Here is a 25,483-nt window from a genome sequence, read left to right on the forward strand (position 1 = left end):
GTGAGAGGTTTGTTTAATCTGCGTGCAAAGACTGTAATCGGTGATTGATGATGGGAATCGTGCTAATATTGTCCCTACATACAAAATGAAAATACAAAAAGTGAATGCAGAAACTATAGGGAAATTATTCTAGCAAACATACAGTATATTGTGAAATGTCTTTTGAATTTCTGATTGAAAAGGTAGAAGATATGACAATAAACAAAATTAGGAAGTGGCTCACAGCTTTGTGTTAGGCCAGGGGTGTCACACTCAATTTCATTTGAGGGCTGCATCATCAGGGTTGTGTTTGACCTGGAGGGCTGGAGGGGTGGACATGGCTGGGATGGGCATGGCCAGGGTGGACGTGGCCAGCTCGACATCACTTGGTGAGGCTCCGGTTTTGGCCATGACAGCCTCCTGCAGTCCTCTGCCAGTAAAAATGCAGCCTCCCCGAGCTGTGTCATAGCTGAAAACAGAACCCAGGTGGGCCATGCGTGATCTCCCCGACTTCTGTTTTTGCTGGGAGAGGGCTGCAGGAAGCCGTCACAGCCTAAAATGGAGCCTGGGAGAACTATGCATAGCTCTCCCTACCTCCATTTTCCCTGGCAGAGGCACTGTGGGCCAGTCCTTTGCTGTTTCCAGGGCAGCCCCATGGACCAGATCTAAGCATCCCGTGGGCCGAATCTGGCCCGTGGGCCTTGAGTTTTGTTAGGAAAGGGGGCAACGATGTTTGTAAGATATGGTAAAATAAATAAATCAGAACTGTGGCTGTGATTGCCTCTGTCTGAGTTTTATGCGTATCACACACATGCTACATACCAAAACCAGGCAGGGCTTTGACCACAACATCATGGCTACTGTCTTCATGTTTTGACCATACACTGCAGATGCTGCAAAGCAATATGAAGATTTTTTTTCTTCTCTTTAGCATGTCGCTGTGAGGTGAGGAGAAAGAATGTTTTTAATATGTTTGTTGATAAAGACAATATATATGATGAATTGTTTGGGGTGAATGCAGAGTTGAGGGATTGTTGCTGAAGGTGATAAGAACCGTAGGGGATGAAAGTAAAATAAGCACGAGGATAAGTGAGTATGCTAGAAGATCAGAGTATTTTTTCTAATGTGATAGCAAAGAATTGTTGTATAGCCTCCAGGCAGCACAATATCAGAAATACTGTAAACAACTACTCTTTTAAAAAATTATGGAGCACAAACAGTCCACAGGTGAAGAAGGTCTCACTTAAGAAGAACATCTTGATACTAATGGGTTACCTATTACTAAAAATGGCAGATAGTGTTCTCTTTCATTGAGCCAACAAAGCACTAAATCTCCACAATGCTTTCAGGAAGTCTTGAAAACCCCTGAAAACAGGCTATGTATGTTAATAATGTGTGGCTTCTGCAGTTCCTTTGTAAGTACACATTCTGGTTTAAATACAAATTCATAGCAGAGAATGAACCCCTGTCTGTATTCACTCTTATGCAGCCATCTCTAGCTATCTTTGAGAAATAATAGAAGAACGTTTTGATCAATAAAAGACTTGTCCATAGTCACCATGCCCCATATTCTGTAGGGATATTGATAGAGTTCACTGAATCTTAAGACCATCCCTTCCTCCTATGAAAGCAACCCTGGTTTCTCTAAATGCATATATGCTTGCAGATAATTGTTCTAAATGCTACATAGGAAGTAATAAAATTTTATTTGGCAGTGTGCCGAATATGGCTCCACTATACAGAGGAACACAAGGTCTGCTGCGGTAAGAATGATTGGATTATATATTGCTTTTTATGGACTTTTAAATATTTGACATTGGCCCGTGATTCTAATAATAATGTGATAGACTGATTGATAAATAGGGTTATAATTTAAGTATTTTAATGTCTTAATAGCTTATTAATTTAGCATTTTGACATTCTAAGAGCTGACTAAATTAATATTTTATTTACTTAGTAATGTGGCAATTTACTAATTTGAATAAATCTGAGCTTTACGACTCCCTAATGAATTGTACTCTGTACACAGATTGTATGATACTGAAGGATTATGGCTCCAAACATGAATGTATCAAAGATTAAAGTAGGGATTATCACTGGGAAAATGGTGTGAGCAGTTGCAAATTATTCATACATGGTAAACCACTTGAGCAAGTAAATGTGTTTGTGTACTGAGGTAAAGGTGAAAATGGACAGGAAATTTCTGAAATATACAAAAGGTAATAGATAAGTAGCGGGCAATATAAGTTCTACTGCAAAGAGAAAATGACTGTAAATTCTTAACCACTTTATACAAAACCAAGTGCTAGGTAATATCAGAAGAAATGCCTTCTTCATGATAATCCTTGTAACATTTTGCTAAAGTTTTTAGGGATACTTCGTGTTTCATATTCAGTAATAAAAACCCCCTCTCCTTCAGACATTGATGTGTGAATGTAGCACTGATCTGAAACTATTTAAAATAACAGTGTCCTTTTTTTAGGATCACATGGACAGCACAGAAGACAGCTGTGCAATTCCAAGAAAAATGCAGCTACTTGGAAAAGTTGCATTAGAATATCTGATGCGCTTAATATTTTAGATTTATTGGTTACCTGATATTTGTTGGCTATTCACCCTGACAGATTTATTGCTTAAATTGATTGATGGTGATGTCTACTGCCTGCTTTTTACAGTCTTTAAAATTGTATTCATATTTTATCTTTTCAGCTTGGGAATCATAATATCTAGCTTATAAAAAACATATTTTATGATTAAAAAGTCAGAAAGAGAAATTGTTATGTTTGTACTCCCCATGCTTTCCAAATACATTTTTGATGTAGATTTGAATGGTTGAAATCCCCTTCAAATTGTTTCCTCTGTTGCAGACAGGGAGATTAAGACTGAACTAGAATACCTTGCCCGGAGCCACTTCATACTTTTAAAACAGTGCTGTGATTTAAATTGGATATTGTCTGAATCACAGCCACGTTCTTGCCGCTGTGCTAAATAACATGGGAGCATGGTATTTACCATAGATTCTATCACTAAATGGAATTCTATCACTAGATTCTATCATAAATGGCAGTCAGCCATTTAATACTTCTGACTTTGCTGATACACTGCAATTTGCCAAAAGAGTTCGGAAGTCCCATCCTGTGTTTTGCCCAGTTCTGAATTCATGTAATTTAGTGTGATATTGCCTAGCAACCACAGTGTAATGAGATTTAGTGCAACTGCCTAGAACCATAACATATTCCTTTCCCATCTCACATTTTTAAACTTTATAATGGGTTCTTTATTAACGGTGATATTTGCATAAAATTTTGTTCCGTAATTTGCTCAAGTAACCTAGTTTTGGAGGTTCATCCCTTGAATAGTGTTTGGATAGTGTTTGCAATACATAGTAGATTAAAGTGCACTTGGCAAGCTTGTGATTTTGTGTGGCACTGGTCAATCCATGACTATTTCAGAGATATTTTCTTACCTAAACAGAGGAAAAAAATGACCAAGTGGGTGAGCAAAAAAGCAGGGGGGACAGGAGTAATGTCTGACTTCTTGCTTGAGGGTTTTTTGGGGGGGAGGGGGTGGTGGTGGGAATTTGGCAGGAACAGTTATAAACTTCCCTTCCTTTGTGACAGATAAGTAGCTGTTGCAAGTGGGATGAGTTGAAGGAGCAAGGGATTGCTAGACTGGCTAGGAAACTGTCATGGAACATTGAAAATGAAAATCATATGATTGCAACAACAGTCCAGCAGTGCAGCTATAGCTAGTAGCCACGAAACAGCCACAGCTTCCCCAAATTTCATTCCCTTGGGAGCCACGAGACCCAGATTTTGGATACTTAGCCCATTTACTGTAACTTGGTTCAAAAATTGTTGCCCTACAATGCACTGTTTTGCCCAGCTAAAGGTCATGACAATGAGAGTTTTAGTTCATAAATAGATATCAATTTAGCCAGTGGCAAGGTCCAGATACTTTAACAAATTAATAATGCAACTTGCTCATGTGTTATTCTGATGTGCAAGTTGATGGGATAAATGAATAAATCATACTCTATTTTAAGTCAGAAAACCCATCTTGAATCCTTTGCCCGATACTCATTTATTGATTGTAAGCATGGCTTTGCAAAATACAGAATTTACATGGTTGGTTTATGAAAATCTCTCAACAACTCATTGAGCTAGAGCTAAGAATGCTTAAAATGGAGGGGAAAGGAAGCAACAAATCAAGAAGCAAGTGAAAGAAACATGTTACTTTGTGTGCCTGTATACTTGTTTGGGTTTGTTAAACAAACTGTAGTTAAAACTTTGCATAACATAATGAATTTAGCTCTCTGGAAGAAGTTTATCTGTCATCGTGGAAAGAAAGATGAAACAAAAGTTATCAAAAACTCATTGTTGATATCAAGATACTGAAAACCTCTATCTGGAGTTTTGTAGCTCATATCTGGTAGCCTTAGTTCCTACTGTTTTTGAAAGAGTTAAAAGAATAGCACATCCTATTCAGTACAACAATTCTCAGAATACCCTTATCAAGCAGGACATGGGTATTTTTCTCTGCAGAATGGGAAATAATGAGAAGAGCAACAAAGATGATTAGGGCACTGAAGGTTAAGATGTATGAACAATTGCAGGAATTGGATATGTATAATTTAATGAAAAAAGGACTAGGGGTGACATATATGTTCCAATATCCGAGGAGCTGTCACAAAGAAGAGGGGGCGAGGTCAGCCTGTTCTCCAGAGCAACTGAAGGCAGGATAAGAAGCAATGGATGGAGACTAATCAAGGAGAGGTAATCTAGAACTAAGAAAAAATTCCTGACAGACAATTAATCACTGGAACAAGTTGTTTTCAAAAGTTGTGAGTGCTCCAACTAGAGGTTTTTAAGAGGAGATTGGACAACCATTTGTCTGAAATGGTATAAGCAGGGGTGGGATTCTACCAGTTTGCAGCTATTTGCTAGAACGGTTTTTAATATTCTAAGCAGTTTGGAGAATCAGTTGTTAGAAGAAATTACTGGCCTAATCCTGTAAGGAAGGCAGGAAGGAAACATTCTGGTGTTGCTTACAGAAACTGCCTCTCCATTAACCCTTATTGCATTCTTGGCGGGACTAGACTTCCTGTCTCAGGAACTTCTCTGGAGTTTTTTTCCCCTCCTTTGCTGGTACTTTCTTTGTGTGGAGTGACCATTCAAAGTTACAATGGCACTGAAAAAAGTGACTTATGACCATTTTTCACACTTACGACTGTTGCAGCATCCCTACGGTCATGAGAGGCCAGGCGAGGAGATGCGTGCCTCAATGTGAGTGATATAGAGTTGGCCACGCCCAGCCAATAACATGACCACCAAGCCATGTCCACCCAGTCACATGACCACCAAACCACGCCCACCACCTAAGCCACACCCACAGAACCAGTTGTTAAGAAATTGAATCCCATCCCTGGGTATAAGGTTGAAATGTGTTTGAATATCAGTAGGGTTGGTTGTCAGGTAGTTTGGGCTCCAAGCTTGGCAATTTGGTTGCAAATGTTTCATCAGCATTTGAGGAGACATTTTAGTCTGGCTTCTCTTTATGGTATAGGGCAGTGGTGGCTAACCTTTTTTGGCTCCCATGCTGATAATTGAGCGCGTGCTCGCTTGCGCGCACTCATGTGCCAGCACCCAGAAAGCAATGCGTGCTGCACCTCCCACTTCCCCTGCGCATGTGTGCATAAAATCCCCTTGCACGCTGCGCATCTGGGCATGCGTGTACGATTCCGCCTTGTGCACCATGCCTCTTTGCGCATGTGCACTCACCTCCCTCATGAACGGTGCATCTGTGCATGTGTGCGCTTTTCCTCGTTGCATGCACATCCGATCCCCTTGCATGCACACTTGATCATGCACGGGCGCATCTGTTCATGCACACCTTTTCCTCGTTGCATGCACAACTGATTCCCTTGCATGCAGCGCGTCCCTGTGCATGCATGCGCATCTCCCGCACACACACCTCCGCCCCTTGCACATGTGCACCAGATACTGACAATCAGCTGTTGGGCGATGGCATGCACGTGCATACACAGGAGGGCTCTTCCTGGCGACCTCTCGCATGCCGGGGGAAATGGCTCTGCGTGCCATTTCTGGCACACGTGGCCTAGGTTCACCAACACGGGTATAGGGTTTCTCGTCTGAGTAGGGAGTTGGACTAGAAGACCTTTAAGGTCCATTTCCAACTCTGTTATTCTGTGTTAGGACAAAAAGCCCACATTTTAAGCTCTTGTGCCAGATGTTAGGACACAAATATGTAAAGGCTGAGTTTCTGTTTCAAGTCACCATATTTGCATGTTGTCATTCTGATATCATCTTAATTTGTACAAATTCTTATAGACATGGATTTTGGATGCCCAGAGATGTGTCAAATCAGGGAGTGTGTCCAAAGTCAAGAAGATGACCTTAATTGTTTGCTCCTCCTTTTTTTTTTTACATATGTTGTGATGGTTATAAGAAATGGCAAGATTTTGATTGCATAGTTACAATCACTATTATGACTTTAATGCCTTCTTCCTGCAGACACTACTGTGGTCTGACTCTCCGACCAACCACCCTTTTTTGTCAAAGCAAATAACAGAAATATTATTGAATCATCTCAGTTTATCAAAATGGCTCCCCTCTTCATGGCAACAAGGTGTTGATGCTTTCTGTGGGAATAATGAGGAGGAATAACAGAACATGACCATAAATGACTTGAAATTAGGGTTGTTGTTTTTTTGCAGGTTAATTAGGGGATATTTGCCACAGAAAAACACTAAAGGAATTGGAAAACAAGAAAACCATCAAATAATAAGATCTTAGCATGAATTCAAGCAAAAAAAATAAAAATAAATCATTGTAGGCATTCTATAGAATTTTATGAGAAATTTTGATTTTTTTTCTCCCTTTGCAATAACAAATTTGTTCTCTACTACATCTATTTTTATTTTCCTGTGTGTAAAACATTTCTGTGGCACTATTTTACTGCTGTCATTACCATAGACTTTATAGATCTGAGAGGTGTCAGCATGTTACCTTTAGCCATATTGCTTTTCTGTCTGAAACCTTACGGGACTTTCTCATTCTAATAGCTCATAAAAACAATCTTGCCTCCCTGTTTATTATTTAATTTCCTCTCTCTATAAAGCAGTTGTGAAGAAATACAAACACACACACACACACACACACACACACACACACACACACACACGCCTGCATATACTGACTTGTTCTCACACAAATGCATTCAAAGCTAGCAATGACAGTTAAGTAGGCATGGGGCTAATTAGTCTTAATTATGCCTTACAGGTGCCAATGAGGAAGTTTTAATTAAGAATAAAACAAGGCAATTATGAAATTGAGCTTTGGAACACACAAGTGATGCGATAACCGCAGATGTACAAGAGAAACTCAACGCTAGTTCAGTGTCAGAGTTTATAAGTGCTCTGAGAGAGAATCATTTTGACTTAGGCCCCAAGATCCTAATTTGGTCACTTCCCAAAGGGTTGATGGTCTTGCCTAAGAATGTTTGGATGGAGAAAATATGTGAATGAATGGCTGGGTGAGCATAGTCCTAGGAGGGAGGAAATAGAAGCAGGGATGTGATTCAACCAGTATAACAACCGTTTTGGTGAGTGTGCGCAAACCGTTCTGCCGCACGAATCAGCTGTGCTCTAACAAAAAGACATAAAGCACAGGAAAGAGTGGGGGCCTGGACCATATGCTCATCGGAGCAAACCAGTTCGGAGCAAGCTGATCAGCCAAAGAATTGCAACTGGTGGGATCAAGGAAGAGAGTCTATTCTGCCATTGCCCCCATAGGTGAGGTGGGCCATCACTCTCCTAGTCTTCTGGAAAGGCATGAAAACATGGCTTCGCGGTCTTGCTTGGAGTGCACAGGGGAGCATGCAGACAGCCTTCCCTGTCATGCCCCTGTTGGAGTCTGACTCCAAGGGAGAACTGGAACAGCTGACAGGGAGTGTGAGTATGGCTCCGGTGGTTGTGGAGGAAACTGGGGAAGGGCACAGGTCGGATGGGCATTCAGAGAAAGACCCAGGCTCATCCCCTCTTCATCCTAGGGCATGCAGGGAGGAGCAGATAAGGGAGAAACATGAGTGGCATGGTCTACGGGAGAGGAAGGGGCCCTGATCCCCTTCATGGGCTACAGCTGGGAGGACTGGTTAAAAGGACAAACTGCATGGCAAAGTTGCTGGAAGCAAAGCATGCATTCTTGTCAAAGCTTAACTGTGTTTTGGCTTCCTCCCAACTGTGGTTGCTGCGTTATCTGGTAGAAGTCTGAAATTAATCATCCTTGCCTGCTGTAGTAATTCCTTCAGTATGGTGTGTTGTTTTTTTTTATTTCGAATTAACTTTACTTTGGGTGAAAACTGCATTTACTCCCTCAGTAAACTCTTTTCTTTAAGAGTTTGATATCTTGCCAAGGATAATTGGACATTGGGGCCAAGTTGGAGGCATTAAAGAGACATTCTTCTATTTTTGTGACTTGGTTATTTTTGTGTCATGCCCCGGGTCATCACATTCCCTCTCCCTTTTAATTAACTTCCAACTTTGCCTCTTTCAAATGTTATGTACTGTTTTTATACATTCTTTAATTCATTAGATTTATACTGTTTTATTTTCAGATACCGAAGGTAACTTACATAGCAAGAAAATAATTTACATTTAATCTCTGCAAAAATCATGTGTGGTAGGGTAAAATGACAGAAAGTGTCAGGTATGAATGATGAAGGTCACAGATAAGTTCTAATTCAGAAGATTTATTGTTAAAGCCTGTACACAAGAATCTAGTCAACTGTCAGCACTAAATTGGTGCTAGATAAGGATCAAAAGAATTTGATCATTCATGGCAATGTAAGGACTCTAGGCTGCTGACATGTTTAACTCTACCTCCCAGCTCTGTCTGCTCTTCTAGAGAAAGTAGGCATACCATCTTTTTGTGAGAGCCAGAAAAAGATACAGAAAGCTTTTCTGCCATGCAGTAGAATTTTGAAATTTAGTCGTTCAAATGCAGTATATAGTGTGAGTTTCCATGGCTCCACACTACATTGGCTTTAGTTGGGATGTGGCTCAGTAGTTATGCAGCTGCTGAGACAAGCTAGAGTAAGTAAGTAAATAAAGAAAATTGGGGTGACAGGCAGGTCAGAGAAATGAGCTCTTTCTAACCATCAGTCTGTTATTGTGAGGTCAAGATTCTTAATGGCCTTTTGTTCTACTGTATGTTGGAGGGAGACGCAACAAGCAAATAGCTTACAGTATGTTATGTGTTTCTTTCCTATTAAAATGCTAAATGGGACAAGGGAGGGAATGAAGCTACCCTGCTTGGCAGGTTTCCTAATGTGAAAGCTTTGATAGATTTGCTAAACACCAAATTAGAAGGTCAAATCTTATTTATGTCATTCCATGACTAGTCCTAGATTACTAAATTTAGTGCAAATTATTACAAATTAATTCTTCACTGAACCAAGACTAATATGTCTAGCAACTTTAAGGGTTGTTCTTTTTCAAATTTCATTACTCAAGAAAAGGAAGCACACTTGCTAGCCAAACAAGAGAAGAGATTAATATTTTTCAGGGAAATGCATACAACATATACATCCATGGACACATGGGATTTTAATATTTCAGAATTATTCTTAGCTGGTTTATGTTTTCATTAAGTAAAAAGAAAATGATAACTTTTCACAATCCAGAAATTCACTCCTACATGCAGATAATGAAAGTGCAAATGATACAGAACTAACTCTTCATACAGTAACTGCCTCTTATTTGTTAGATGCATGTAACAATATAAACTCATGTGTTGTAGGTTCTTTAGAACTAAGTTTTCTGTGTGGGTTAATTCATGTGCACTATTCATTTTAGAGCCAGTTTGATGTAGGGGTTGATGCTGGGTGATTTGGAATATCACTGTCTCTCAGACCAATCTTTCCCAAAAAGTTGTTGAAGAAATAGGAAGGATGCAGCATACATCACCTTGAGCTTCTGAAAGCAAGCTCCCTCTCCTCTACCTTGTTCCATTTGCCAGCAAGGGACAAGTCTCAAGATCTGAGTACTGGTAAATAATTTTATAGGAGAGAGGTTTGTATTCACAGTCTTAAAGAAGTTTGTGGTGCAACATCTTCTGAAGATGTCCTCCCTCAGTTCATAGGTTATGGACACTTCCGTTTGGGTTCAAAACTCTCCTTCTTGAGAGGGTTGAGAAAAGGGAAGCAAGGTATTAATCTGGATTCCTTCCAGTCAGTCAGTTAGACATAGGCATGAGATTGAAACAACAGTAGACATTATAGGTGGATGACCTATATTAAAGCTTGAATGGAGGGAATTTGTGAATGAAAATAAATAATGAAGGAGGTGGACTCTTCTGACTCTGCTAGACCTCTTAGCAGCATTCCATAGCATTGATCATGCCATCTTTTGAGTTGCATACAAGATATTTTGATTGGAGGCCCTGTGTGGTAGCTGTCCCCAATCAATTGTAATGGGAAATAATAGGGTGAGACTTTTGCAACTCCAGTATCCAGTATGAGGTGCCCCAAGGTTTGGTCCTCTCCCCCATTTTATTCAATGTCTACACAAAACCCCTGAGACATTGCCTGCCTACCTACCTACCTACCTACCTACCTACCTACCTACCTACCTACCTACCTACCTACCTATCCACCTGTCCGTCCATCCATCCATCCATCCATCCATCTATCTATCTATCTATCTATCTATCTATCTATCTATCTATCTATCTATCTATCTATCTATCTATCTATCTGGTATGGAGTATTACCAACACAGGTAGTCCTTGATTAATGATGGCCAGTTCCAATTCATCTGATTAATGCTTCTCTTGTGAGAGGTGCTTTGGCAGCTAGCTGTAGGTTTTGGAGTATGATTAGAAGTACTGGTTATTTCAAGAATTTCTCCTAGACTTGTGGCTCCCATTGGAAGAGCATGTGGCAATTATGACCAGGGAGTCTTTGCACAAATTTATCTTGTGTGACATGTGTACAAGAGATTAATCAAGAGATTTGCTCACTAGGCATGCATAAGCGCACAGTCGTGCCTACCGATTGTGCCTACTGACTATATATAAATAATATATATATATAAATAGTCACTTTCTGATTAGATTTCTCTTCTGCAGTGTGCCCTACATGGGCTTCCAGATCATCTGGAAGCTACAATTGATCCAGAAGGCAGCAGTGTGTGCAAAGTTTCCGAGTGTCATATGCATTTGAATGGGAGAAAAAATACCAAGGCTATGAAGTCCTTACTCCCCTCCCAGTTGCATATTTACAAATATGCAAATTGACTGAAGTATTCACACAGTGTAAGAGTTAACTACAAATTGCTAAAAGGAATAAACATTCACTTCAGTACCCATTATATTCCAAGCCAGCACAACTGTCATTTTAAATTTAATTCTGTATTACTTAGCTGTCTAAAACTTTGCATGTAAGTGACAAGAGTTATCCCCCCCTTTTTCCTTTTTCTTTTTGTTATGGGGAAAATCACTTTTTTTTTGCTGCCTACACACGGGATAAAATGTCATAGTTCTACTCTGCATTAAGAAGTATGGAAAATAAATAACTGTTTTTGGTTGTTTTTTTAAAATCTTCCATTAAAGTGTAGACAAAGTTTAAGAAAGAGAGAAAGGGGAAAAACATTTTAATGCAACTTTGATTATACATCCAAATTAACATGATAATAAAGTGAAGTGAATTGTCAGGGTTAAATCAGTTTGTTTTTATTAAAATAATAACAGTGATTAATTCAAGCCCATCATCCTTTGGAACTAAAGGATAGAAATAACATATAGTTCTCACTTAGTATAATAATTGGGACTGCCAATTCTGTTGCCAAGTGCCACATGCATAAAGTACAACATGATGTGATTTTGCCAACTTATGACAACAGCTGGGGCAGTCCCAGTTCTCATCGTTAGGTGAATCCTGTGCCATCCCAGCATCCTGTGGTTGTGTGATTACCATCTGTGACCTCCAGCTAATTTCCCCATTGACTTTGCTTGTCAGAAGCGAACAGGGAAGATTGCAAATGGCGATCACTGAACATGGACTGCTGCCATGTCATAACTGTGAGTCAGTTGCCAAGCATGCAAATCATGATCATATGGCTATGGGGAAACTACAGTGGCTGCAACTGTGAGGACCCATTGTAAATCTCCTTTGTTGAGCATGGTTGTGATTTTGAATCATTGCCGAATAAATGATTGTTTAGTGAAGACTACCTATAGTGCAGGGGTGTCAAACTCAAGGCTTGCGGGCTGGATGTGGCCCATGGGGTGCTTAGATCTGGCCTGTGGGGCCACCCTGGAAACAGCAAAGGATCAGCTTGTGGTGCCTCTGACAGAGAAAATGGGCTTCCGAGCTCCATTTTAGGCTGCAACAGCCTCCTGCAACCCTATGCCAGCAAAAATGGAGCAACCCTCCTGAGCTCCATTTTCGGTGGCAGAAGGTTGCAGGAGGCCATTGCAGATGAAAATGGAGCTCTGGAGCCTGTTTTCGCTGGCAGAGCACTCGGGTCACCCCAGGCACCCCCCGACATGAATGATGTCAAGCTGGCCATGCCCCAGTGGCCACGCTCCCCCAGGTCAAACACAGCCCTGATGCAGCCCTCAATGAAATTGGGTTGGAAACGCCCATCATAATTCATACGCAGATGATTGTTGCTATCTCTCATACCATTTGGCCTGCATGCTTTTCATTTTTGTTAAACTAAAATTCATGCTTGGCAACTGAATGGGATGAGTATACCTTCAAGGATTTCATACTACTGGAAAACAAGGAAAGTTTGTGCTTGTTGATTTTGACGCTGTGAGAAGTGCAACATATAATGAATTTGGAATATAGGTCTCCAAACAAATTTAAGCAGTGTCGCACTCTGGTATTTATCATATTCTTCCAAATGCGTTTGCTTCACTCTTCTGTTTATTACCATAATAAATCTGAAATTTCATAAGGCTATCGCTTTAGCCAAGTTCTATAAATTGCCTTCCACAGTCTTCAGTTTTATGAGTTTTCCTATGTACCAATAAAGGTACATAGGAATATTTGTAGCTCATGGCCTAAATGAAGACTCTTTGCTGCTCTCTGAGTTTGGTTGTTTTCTTGCAGACATTTGATTAGATAACATCATCAGTGCTAGTAACAAGCTGAGTTTGTTATCAGTTTCTATTCCAGTGGCTTGCCCTGTCAGTGTTGATGTGGGGTACTCCTATGTATGTTCAATTATGGACCACCAGAAATTTAATTGTATCTGGCCATAGGGCTACAATAAACTGATGTTTAATTTTTATTTCCTTGTTTGTATTTGCATCTACTGGCACAAATCTGAATCCATAAGGTTTCAGGTTCAAATATCCTGCATACGGTCCAATATTTTGTCCAGGCATTGAATAAAAATAAGGAATGCTTTTTGAATAACTAGGATATACCTGTAATAAAGAGAATAGAAACTTATTTAATAATGTCCTGATTTTTTTTTATTTTACCTTATTTGTTTTTCAATGCATTTTGGTGCCAGTTAGTTGGTTTTATATATAAATCTTGTTTTTCCATTAACAAGGGACTTACCATTAAGCAAATCAGCATGACATTACAGTAATGAATGATGTCCTTTTAATGGAGAGGTTGTTAATTTTAATAAATTCTTTGTGCAAAAAGTTGAATAAATTATATATTCACTAACAACAGAACAAGATTTATGTATTGAGGTTCTGGGAATCAGCCTCAGGAATTATTTTTTTTAAAGCATGATTCCTAAATTTATGTTTTCAAAAATAAAAGCCAAATTTTTATTTGTTAGGAAAAAAAGTCTTTGTACTGTGTGTTCTATGCAACCTTATCAAGTATGTTGCAATAATGTCTTCACTGGAGGAATCTTATGTGTCAGTGAACTTTCATTACAATGTACAGCTATAGGGCAAGTTATGTCAGTTTTTTTTATGTACGTTCCAGTGTGGAAATAAAACTAAACAAGGCTGGTGTCAGTACATTATTCAGTGCATGGCTTACAGTATTTCACACCTTTCTGTGCAATGCATGAAGGTTCAGTGATGCAGCATGAAGAGATTCTTCCAACAGATCTGTTGAAGTGAAAAATTGTCTGAGCCTAAAGTTTTGGAACAAAGTTGTTCAAGTGAAGATACAACTCAATGCAAGCATAGAATACTATATTATTACATTATACAGATTTAGAAATATAGATACAGAGAAGGAATTTATTTTTTTCTCAGCTTGTTAGAACTTCTATTCAACTTTCATAAGTAATGAAAGGCAGATTCAGAAAGCATATTTTTGCATAACATAATTTTGTTATTATGTATACAACATGTGGCAGTAGCATGGATGGTTTTAATATAAAAAAGACTGAAGAAATGAATTGAGTACAAGTAGTTCTTGAGTTACGACCATTTAGAGCATATGCACCAAGACAAATTCCTTGTGTGTCCAATCACACTTGGCCAATAAAGAATTCTATTCTGTTCTGTTCTGTTGTTTTGTTCTGTTAGTGACCATTTGAAGTTACAATGGACCCCCTAAAAAAGTGACCCAATTCTGAAGTTCTGATAAAGACCCTTTATCCTGTCTTGATAACCATCAAATGGGAAGAAGTGATAGCAGCTGTCTTTGCCATTATAACTCTGCCAGTTTGCAAAATTCCATTAAAATCTTACAATAGGAACTCAGTCAGTCTAGAAATTTCATCTATTTGTTTATTTACATTAAAATAGCTGCCCATATTATAATAACAACTTTGGATGATGCACAAAGAACAGTAAAAGCAACTTCCAACTATAAAATAAAAATCAATAAAAACTCAAGTGATATGAAAACCTTACAAGCAGATAACTATATAGATTAATAAGTACTAAGTAAACATGAAACATCTTTTAATGATCCCATAATCCCTTGCGGTGGAGTCTGGGCAACTGAATGGAGCTGAGTGTTTACTGGCCAGATGCCCTTCCTGTCATCAGTGCGGAGTTATATTCAGCAGATATAATCTCAACGTGCCCAGAGAGAGAAATATCTGCCTCTACCCAGGATTGAACTCAGTCTCAAAACTGTGAGGTGAGAGCTCCACCACTAGGCCACCTACCTATTTGTTTCAAGTAAACATGAAACAAATGCAGATATACATATAATATATGTATATGTATATCTGCCTATATCTGTAAATAAGTATATGTCTTATATATCCATACTTATAAGCACAATAGTGAGTACTGTTCTTATTATCTTTGAAATTTGAATCTTTATAAAAAAATAATAATTATCCTTTAAGAAGTATCTGTCAAGGTATTTTGAATAGATGTTGAATTTAAGTATTTGCAGTATTCCAGAAAAGAGAAAGAGGAAAAGAAAGATTATCTCTAATTCTCTACATTCCAGACAAATCTTCTGATCCCTTGTGGAGAAGGATGGATATACGCCTGCCTTAATGCAGTTTTGCAAAAAACTGTATTAATGCAGTTAATTAAAACAGTTTTACAGAAAACATGTTATTAAAATTAGAAAAGAGATGATAATGCATGAGTGAAATAGTCCAAAATCTCCTTTTATTGCTTTATTGCCTTTGGAGAAAAATTGTTCAAAAATACTAAAATATGCATTCCTCCCTGCTATTCTATGCCGCTTTTATAATCTCCTTTGTAAAATAAGTTAAATGCTAAAGCAGATGGGCTTTTAAGCAGATTCGCCTTTTGAATTTGCTCTGCAAAATTATGTAAGGCACTGATAAAATATATTCTCATTAGAAACTGCTAATTCTCCTTTTAATAATAATAAAAAAACAGTCTCTCTCCAGTAAAGGTGAACTGTATTTTCTTGTATATTTCTTTTATAGGTAATAAAATGCACTGAGAGGGAAAAAACAAAAGGAATATGACTCTTAATGAACAATGTTTTTTCAAAGAACTCCGTGTTGCTTGTATTACAGTGGAAAAAATGTGGAATTTTTAAACATTGAATGGCAAGCTAGAAAGTTACTCAGATAAGGTATAGCGCCCAGGGTTGGGATTCTACCAGTTTGCACCAATTCGCTAGAACCAGTTGTTAATATTCTAAGCAGTTTGGAGAACCGATTGTTAGAAGAAATTACTGGCCTAATCCTGTAAGGAAGGCAGGAAGGAAACATTCTGGTGTTGCTTACAGAAACTGCCTCTCCATTAACCCTTATTGCATTCTTGGCAGGACTAGACTTCCTGTCTCAAGAACTTCTCTGGAGTTTTTTTCCCCTCCTTTGCTGGTACTTTCTTTGTGTGGAGTGACCATTCAAAGTTACAATGGCACTGAAAAAAGTGACTTATGACCATTTTTCACACTTATGACTGTTGCAGCATCCCCACAGTCATGAGAGGCCAGGTGAGGAGATGCGTGCCTCAATGTGAGTGATATTGAGTTGGCCACGCCCAGCCAATAACATGGCCACCAAGCCATGTCCACCAATTTAGCCACGCCCACAGAACCAGTTGTTAAAAAGTTTGAATCCCACCCTAACCCTGGGTATAGTGCCCCAAAAACGTGCTAGAATATAGAATAACAGAGTTGGAAAGGACCTTGGAGGTCTTCTAGTCCAAGCCCCTGCTCAGGCAGGAAACTCTATATGATTTCAGACAAATGATTGTCCTCTCCCATCTCTTCTTCAAAATTTCCAGTGATGGAGCATTCACAACTTCTGGAAGGAAATTGTTCTGCTCATGAATATCTTTGGAGAATAGCTTGACTCCCTCTTCTTTGTAGCTAGGATTTTTCTGTGATGTTTTATATTCTATTAGGCTCCTGTTTCAAAAGTAGGTTTGATCTGAGCCAAAAGTCTATTTCATTATTTAAAACAGGACAGGAACTGCTGAGATGACTTTGGAGGAAGAGTTGTTTAGAAGCTTGCTCTTTTTCTATTTTTGTCAAGTGCAACTGGTTGTACCTTCACAATCACCTGCTACTTGTGTTGCTTGCCTACCATTTGTACAGCCTGGTTCCTGCGGATTGGGGACCCTTATTCTAATAGTGGCTTGCCCTGTTGGTAGGAGTGGAAGTTAGTTCTTTGTTAAAAGTTCTTTGGTTGACTGTTTACTGTTGGCTTGTTTGGCAATACCTTGATTGGAGTATTGTTACTTGATCGTTGGTCTGATGTTAATGTTGGAGTTAATCTATGCTCATCTGGGTGCTGATTGCTGGTGGGGAGGAGTTTTTGGTCTTTGTTCCCTTTCTAGCTTGTTGGCTATCTCTTTTGCATAGTAGGTAGATATTGCTTGTGTCTATGTTTCTATTGATAGCTCATATGCCAAAGTGGCTTCTAGAAATCCCCTAGGTTTTTGGTCTTGGCTTCATCTAGGATGGTCACAGAATCCAAACTGAAACTATGATTGAGTCTGTCCATATGATATGAAATTAAAAAAGTTTTCATCGTGTCTTCTGACTGCTACTTGGTGACCATGGTTTCATTCTGTTGTCCGTCTTCTGCTTAGTTTTTCTATGTAATAGCTCTTTTGCATCCCTTACTCTGTATGTTGTAGATGATTCCTGTTTTTGATCTTCTGGGGCTTTTGAGTCTTTTGGTATACTTAGGATGTTTTGATGGGCTTTAGTTGGAAGGAAGGAAAGAAGTCTAATAATCATAAGAACATTACACTTGACCTGGCAATCAAATATCTCCAATCCTTCTTCTTAAAATTGTTATCTGCATAATTATCTCACATATAAGGATTTAGGAATCAGGAAGACGGAAAGTTTTTAAAAGTCTCTTTTTGGCTTTGACCTCTTTAGGAAAATGGCAGAGAAAGAGGGAACTACACTCGGGATGTCCTCCTGATTGTTTGTGTGGTGTGTTTGAAGATGTTTTTGGAGGCATTTACCTGGGTAGAGTGGACTATTGGAGATTAGAGTGCACCATCCTGGAAGAACGCCATTCCTGTTGATCTATGGCATTTTGTGAGCCACACCTGCTACACCATCCTTGGCTGGCTGCACTGTCCTTGTTATGGACTTGGCAGCAGTTTTCTGGACCTGGTCTCAGCATTTGGAATGTTGTTCTGGAGAGCAATTTGGCTGCACTGAACACTGCTGTGCTGACTGCCTCTGGTGACTGCTGCTGCTTTTTTGCTGCTACTGATGCTTTCTGGATGCTGGGGCTTCTGCTTCTGGTCATTTGTTTTATTGAGTGGTCTCTTTCATCTACTCTTCTGGAGCTTTGAAGCAGAGGTGATATTCAGCAGGTTCGGACCAGTTCTAGAGAACCATTAGCGGAAATTTTGAGTAGTTTGGAGAACCGGCAAATACCACCTCTGACTGGAGATTTTACAGTATCCTTCCCCTGCCAGACCCACCAAGCCATGCCCACAGAACCGGCAGTAAGAAAATTTGAATCCCACCACTGCTTTGAAGGTGTGAGTGGTGAGACAGACAGACAGACAGATTGGAGTGGATTGGACTGCTGCTTCTGCTGCTTTCCTTGCATGAAGCCAAAAGTCTCTCTCTCTCTCTCTCTCTCTCTCTCTCTCTCCCTCCCTCCCCCTGAGAACGGAGCTGGAGACAATATCCTGCAATCCCAAATAAAGAATGATCAATCAGTAGGAAAACAGGGTGGGGAATTTTCCTGCAGACTTTTGTTGGGATTTTCCCAGGGTCTCTGGTCCACGGGATTTAAAATTATGAGTTTGGTGGTCCCTGAAATCCAAAAGGTTGGCAACTCCTGGGCTGTAGTAATACTGTTAATGGGCATGGCAAGATCTGGTGGGAGACAAAGAAGAGACCACTCTTGGGGAACGTGGGACTGTTATCTTACACCAGATTTGCATTTGGGTTCCTTGGTTCCTCAATCCCAGAATTCTTTCAGTAGATCTTCAGTGGCCCCAGTAATATTCTACAGTGGCTTCATGAATGCAGTAGATGTTTACTCTCTCCTTTACATTTCGTTTTATATTTTAATAATAATTAGTTTTATATTTTTAATAATGAGTGTTTTTAATATATTTATTGATTTACTTATTGTTGCATTCCAGCCTTGGGCAGCCATATAATTTGATGAATGAATGAATAAAGGCTGTTCTCATCTTCATAGCTTAATTTGGCTATGTAGCTTATGTCACAGAAGGCACTTTTGTCATTGAAAGCATTATGTACTGATCTGAATAACTGCTCATTTCCAGCTTCATTTAAAGAGGAAGAAAGTAAAATCAAATAAAAGGCTTTGACTCAGGAGAAAAGTCTAACACAAAATGAGGCACCGAGGTGATTCTGAGTATCTTCTGAGTTTAGGAACTCATGTTGAATTCTAAGGTCCATACTACAGGCTATATGTTTTCTGTATGTGGTGAATAGAACTGTAATGTGCTTTATGTTACACTGTCCTTGAAAATACAACTTCCAGAAATAGGTCACAGAGATCTGAGAACATCAGGGTTGAAACAGCTGTAATGATCACCTATTTGTTTCCAGCCAAATTCAAGATACTGGTAAGCGAAGGATCCAGGGAGATATAGAAACACTTCTCATTGTTTTGGTCTAAGAACATTCTGAGATTTAAAGAACACTTGTTTTTCCCTATAGTTCCCACTATATCTGTGATGGTGAACCTTTGGCATATGTGCCAGAAGTGGCACACAGAACCATTTCTCCGGGCACACCAGCCATCGCCCGTTGCCAGCTGGTCTTTGCATGCGTGGGAGTGCCAGAAACTGGAGCACATGCGCGTCGGGAAGCTGAGTTTCTGATTTCCAGCGTGCGCATGCACGCTGAGAGGCTGGCCTCCTTGAGCGCATGCATGCTGGAAACTGGGAGACCAGGTGGCCAGTGTGCATGCATGCACCGGAAAGAAGAAGCTCGGGTTCCTGGCATGCACAAGCGCCGGGGAGCTGCTCTTTCAGTTTCCAGCACTCCCACGCACACACGCTCCCATTTCGGCACTCAGCGCTGCAAAGGTTCGCCAACACTGCTCAATATAGTGACATATTAGACACATGTCTTTATGGGGACATGAATGGACAATATATTCCTGTAAGAAATGCCTCAGATTTATTTAAGAGCTGGATGTATTCATCAGTCATTGACTGCCAAGAGATAGTATCTGTATTTTTTGGAGTTTAATTTGTTTTGGGTCTAATTAATCTGTTATCGTTCCTGTTGATTGAGAGCTATTGTTGCTTTAATTTTGATGAGTTAGCTTGTTATGTGAAGGATGGGTTATCCTTCCAAATACTTAAAAACATGTACAGGAAGTCCTTGACTTACAACAATTCATTTAGTGACTGTTCAAAGTTACAACAGCACTGGAAAAAATGACATATGACCGTTTTTCACACTTATGACCGTTCCAGCATCTCCATGGACACGTGATCAAAATTCAGACACTTTGGCATCTGACTCATAGTTATGACAGTTGCAGTGTCCCGAGGTCATGTGCTTCCCTTTTGTGACCTTCTGACCAGCAAAGTCAATGGGGAAGCCAGATTCACTTAATAACCGTGTTACTAGCCTATCAACTGCAGTGATTCACTTAACAACCAGGGCAGAACTCAGTTAACAAATGTCTCACTTGACAACAGAAATTGTGCTCATAAGTCAAGGACTACCTGCACTGTAATTCTTCCTTGCTACACAAGGTGATGAGGCATTTGCTATCTATTCTAAGTGATTTTTGTTGCTATTTTTAATGTATTGCAAGTCAAAAACTTTTTCAGAACTAAACCACGATTCAGAAATCTGGTTGTCAGTTTTTCTTTAAGTTATTCAACAATGCAGGATGATTTCATAAGGAAATAATATGTTTTCATATGTGAGGATGACTGAAGGGGCCTCAGAAGAAAGAATTAGGCTTTTCGGATCAAACCATATTTTCAGAAGTTACTTCAGAACTAGTGTATTGGAAAAACTGAGGTTCTCTGTAGAAGTTTCATACCATCTTAGTGTTTACTGCCTCTCTCAGAGTTGTATAAAATTATAATTGATTTGTGGTTCCAAATTGCCTAATATTAATCAGCTTGAAATTGATTGCAAGCCTCTTTGTTAGTTAAAGAATGTGGCATTACAAACTGTAGGCACATTTATTCCAGCCCTTAAATCCATGTGTCCAGTTTTAGAAAAGTGAAATTAAATGCAAAAATTCAGCAAATGATATAAATATCCGGTTAATCAGTATTTTACCTGTCATCTTGGGAAACTATAAATTACTTGTGTATTTTTTTTTACATGTCTCTGGCAACTATTAATATACGCACAGTAACTTGTAAAACATGTAGTTATTATTCTGCCTATATTAATTCTTTCATACTAATGATTTATTTTTCATTTTCTCCAGGCTATAGACCTGAAGTTAACTGGAATTGATTTATAAGTGGGGAATCTGTATTAAATGGATGCTCTCTTCATCTTGCTACAGTGGAAAACTGAATTGTCAATCGAATGTAGCCTGATAAACAGGACTCAGAAGATGCTGTATCAGCAAGAATGAAATCACTGGAAGATATCATACAAAGAGCCTTTTGGGTATTCTCAGACTTATTTGATTTTTGATTTTTCTGGTTTCCGTGGGAGTGGGAAAACCTCCTTTCTGCCTTGCTGGATACAAATCACCTTGTTTTAACCATAGATGTACAACTCATGTGGGACCATGGCTTTCCTAATATCTGTATGGCTGAACTGTGTGTGGAGGGCAACACAAGCTCGCTTGTTGCACATGGGATTGGATGTCACATTTACTTTTTGTGTACTTGGATTCTTGATTCACACGGCCGCTGTGTCATCCCAAAAGTTGGATGATATTGACCCTGTGGTGACCACCAATTTTGGAAAGCTGAGGGGGGTGAAGAAGGAATTGAACAATGAAATTTTGGGGCCAGTGATCGAGTTTCTTGGAGTTCCTTATGCTGCCCCACCTATTGGAGAACACCGATTTCAACCGCCTGAGCCACCTATTCCATGGCCAGACATAAAAAATGCAACACAATTTGCACCAGTATGTCCTCAAAACATCATCGAGGGAAGATTACCAGAAGTCATGCTTCCTGTTTGGTTTACGAATAACTTGGATATAGTTTCTACTTTCGTACAGGATCAGAATGAAGACTGCCTCTATTTGAATATATATGTCCCAACTGAAGATGGTGAGTTATTTACTTAAGGAGCAGGGGAAACTTTTGTTTACTTTTCTGTTTGATATTTCTTTAAACGATGAAACCATGTGTATTGGTAGCCAGCACGCCTTTTTCTGTCTGCATGCCAATTTCTTTCCCTTGTTTTTTTTTTTTTTAACCTGTGTGCATGTGGCTTTTCTATGTATGCATCAGTACTTAGCCAGTGCTATCCTTATTCTTCTCTTAGTCTAGACTCCTTTTCAGCACGTTTATCCTTAGGTCAACGTTGGTACCTAATTCTCATTCCCATTGACTCCTGAGAAAGATGCATCAACATCTTGATCCATTGCATGGATAGGCAAGAAGGAGATTCTTCTGCACTCAAACGATACATATAATAAGCAGCCCATATCGAAGCTAATGGTATTGCATGCTCCTACTGTCTATCATTGGAGCTCCATGTTATTTTCTAGTCTTCTATTCATTTTTCAGTCAAAAGAATATCCAAGGAATGTGCCAGAAAACCCGGCAAGAAAATTTGTAGAAAAGGAGGTATGTATAAAAGTGGACACAAATGAATCCTGGGTTGGAAAAACAAAACAAAACAAAAACTAAACTGTTCAAAACCATAGGGAGGAACATCACCATCTTAAAAGAGAATTAGGTTGTTGCTGTTGATGGTGGTGGTACAGAAAGAAGAAATTGTTCATAATTAATAGGGTTGGAAACCAGTGAAATAGGACAAATATTTTAAAAACAAGAGAATTAAACAAAATTTCCTTTCACCTTCTGAAGCATTAATGCATAGGGTATTGGAGAGTTGTTTGCATGTAATCATCCGATAAAGAAGTGGAGTTCAGTGGTAATGTGTGTTTTTCACATGTAGAGACAGTGACTTAGTAGAGAGTTTAATGAGCTGAAGCTTTTATAGCCTTGATTCCCTTGAATGCAACAGAGACGATTTTTGTAGTTGCTGTATAAAATTATTCTCTTTTTTCCCCTCCTGGGTATCTGATTAAAAGACTGAATGCTGTTTCCAAAGAGATAGAATTATAGTTACTTTCTTCTGGCAGAAGACAAAGTATGGATTGCAAAGTAATTATTTTGTTTACCAGGTTTATTATTTCATATCATTTTACCGAAAGTGTACTTCACACCTCATATTGGTTTTATATTTCTAGTAATACACAGTTTTGTATTGGATATCGCAGATGGAGATATATTGGACTATCATCAATTGACAAATGTTTTCAGATTAGGTGCGTTTTTTTTTTTCTGAGGCATTATAGTGAAGATTCTGAATTTGTTTTCCCTTGTATTTTCCATTTTGTTTAGCTTTGCAGTCCTAATTGTTTACCAAAACAAAGTATTCTGACAATCAGTTAGAAACCTGAGCATTCAATTAAAACTTTATGGCAATATCACATTCTTCAACTATCACCAATACAATCATACCTTTGACAAGGATCATTTGACGAGCTATTGACATAATTTGCTATTTTGTGATCATTTTTTTTCCTTTGCTTTGCAAATCTATTCAGTGAAAAACAAAATGATGTAATTCAGTTTTATTTCTTCAATCAATAGTTTTGGAAACACTCATAGCTTTTGCTATTTTACTTTTAATTTCACAAATGTTAAAAATGGAACCTGTCAACATTTGAGTTGAACTGAAAGAAAATTCGTGATTTTTCCATTTGTATTGATAGGGTTTAGGTGATTGTTTGGTTTATGAAGCTGGGAATAACTTTGGGAAGAAAACACTCTTCCTTAATTCCTTTTTATCATGAATTGCATCTAGTAAGAAAATCCTGGCTTATATTAATAAGATTGCTTGTTTGTAGTTTTTTAACCATCACTAAACTAAAGTTTGAAGTGGGATATAATGCTACATAATACCACAATTAATTAATGGTAGTTTACTATCCAAGGTAGATGAATGCATAGATTCACTACTTCATAAGCTTATAACACCTCAAATAATTTTTGATTCATTATTTATATGTTTGAAAAGTGTGTCAGTAAATTTTACTTTATGCATAAGATGTAGAAATTTGAGGCGAATTAGAGAAGAGCGCTGTAGAATATAATTACACAGACATTGCATTAAAAAACAATTATAACCATGTTAAATGCCAGTCAAGCACCATAATACATTCTGTATTCTGTGAAATTTGAAAGTGTTGTTCCAACATTAAGACCTAAGAGAGTTTGCTTGTTTACTAATTAAAATCAAACATTGTAACAATGATGCAACATTAGATTAATATGATCATCTTTGGATTGTGCACTTAATTTTTTTTCAGAAAACAGAAGGGAAAAATATTCTATATTTGTTTCAAAGACCCTTTCCATCCGCTGCTTCAAAATTGTTCTTCTATTAAGAATTTTTTTTTAAAAAATGGAACTAGAAATGAGAATGGAGGTTGATTATTCCTCTCATTCTTTCAGTGTTGTTAAAGTTGTAGACTTTACCTTAATTTGCACTTTCTTTCTTAACTAGTAGAGTCTACAGAGAGCTATATCAGATACAATATACCATTAACCTATTAACTTGAATTAGCTTATTTTCTAGGTTTATACAGTACATTGAATCATGTACTAACTAAACAGGCTGGACATTGCAATGGGCTAAGTCATAAAAAAACAAGCTGTGGTTAAAACTTTCTAAGAGATTAGCACGTTTATCTAAATTCTGTGCAACGTTTAGCAATTTAAACCAGCTGTTCTGATATTCTTATCCTGAATGAATAAGTAGACACATCCCTAATCTTCTTTAGAAGACTGATCAGAATCCTGTGGACATGGATTCCCAGGAGAGTAGAGGATGCATTCTATCAAAGTATTATGTGTGAGAGAAAGAAGGTGAAGACAGACCCTCCCTAACAATTCATAGACTATTGTAGATGCAGATAGTAGAACCTTCAGTCTGCAAGACTGATCTCAGGCACCAAACCAAGTGCGACATATGCCTTTTCTTCCAAATTGAGTTATTTATTACTTCATACTTATACTTATAATCTTGCGTGGGAATCTACCTCCTTTCTGCATTTCATCATGCATACAGATCATCAATGTGCAGGAAATACTGACTGAGTTGAGATACTTTTCCTGCAGAAATGACCTCTCTATATTGCTACAAACACTGGTTGACTTTTCATATAGAATTAATATATAGATCGGGATTGTCAAACTCAATTTCATTGAGGGCCACACCAGGGCTATGGTTGACCTCGGGGGACTGGGCAGGCATGGACAACTGGGTGGGCATGACCAGCTTGATGCCACTCATTGGGCGTGGCCAATTGGGTGGGCATGACCAGCTTTACGCCACTCCCCAAACTGCTGGCATGTTTCCTCTTTGCATTGGGTAGACCAGGCCAAAGCTATGCTGGCCTGATAGCATTGGG

At 38.8% G+C, this 25,483-nt stretch overlaps 1 protein-coding gene across 2 annotated transcripts in view; it reads left to right on the forward strand.

The window, feature by feature from the left end:
* Positions 1-25,483, forward strand: part of NLGN1 (neuroligin 1) — a 552,397-nt gene that overhangs the window by 20,661 nt on the left and 506,253 nt on the right. For both annotated transcript variants that reach the window (XM_026666512.2, XM_026666533.2), the window contains exon 2: positions 21,299-22,103. In XM_026666512.2, the coding sequence (XP_026522297.2) occupies positions 21,590-22,103 (514 nt within the window). In that variant the 5' untranslated portion in view covers positions 21,299-21,589. The remainder of the gene's footprint in view (positions 1-21,298; positions 22,104-25,483) is intronic.

The sequence above is a fragment of the Notechis scutatus genome, chromosome 4 (assembly GCF_049901735.1).
Source record: "Notechis scutatus isolate UNSWTSFEM ecotype Mainland chromosome 4, rNotScu1.2, whole genome shotgun sequence".
Taxonomy (NCBI): Eukaryota; Metazoa; Chordata; class Lepidosauria; order Squamata; family Elapidae; genus Notechis; species Notechis scutatus.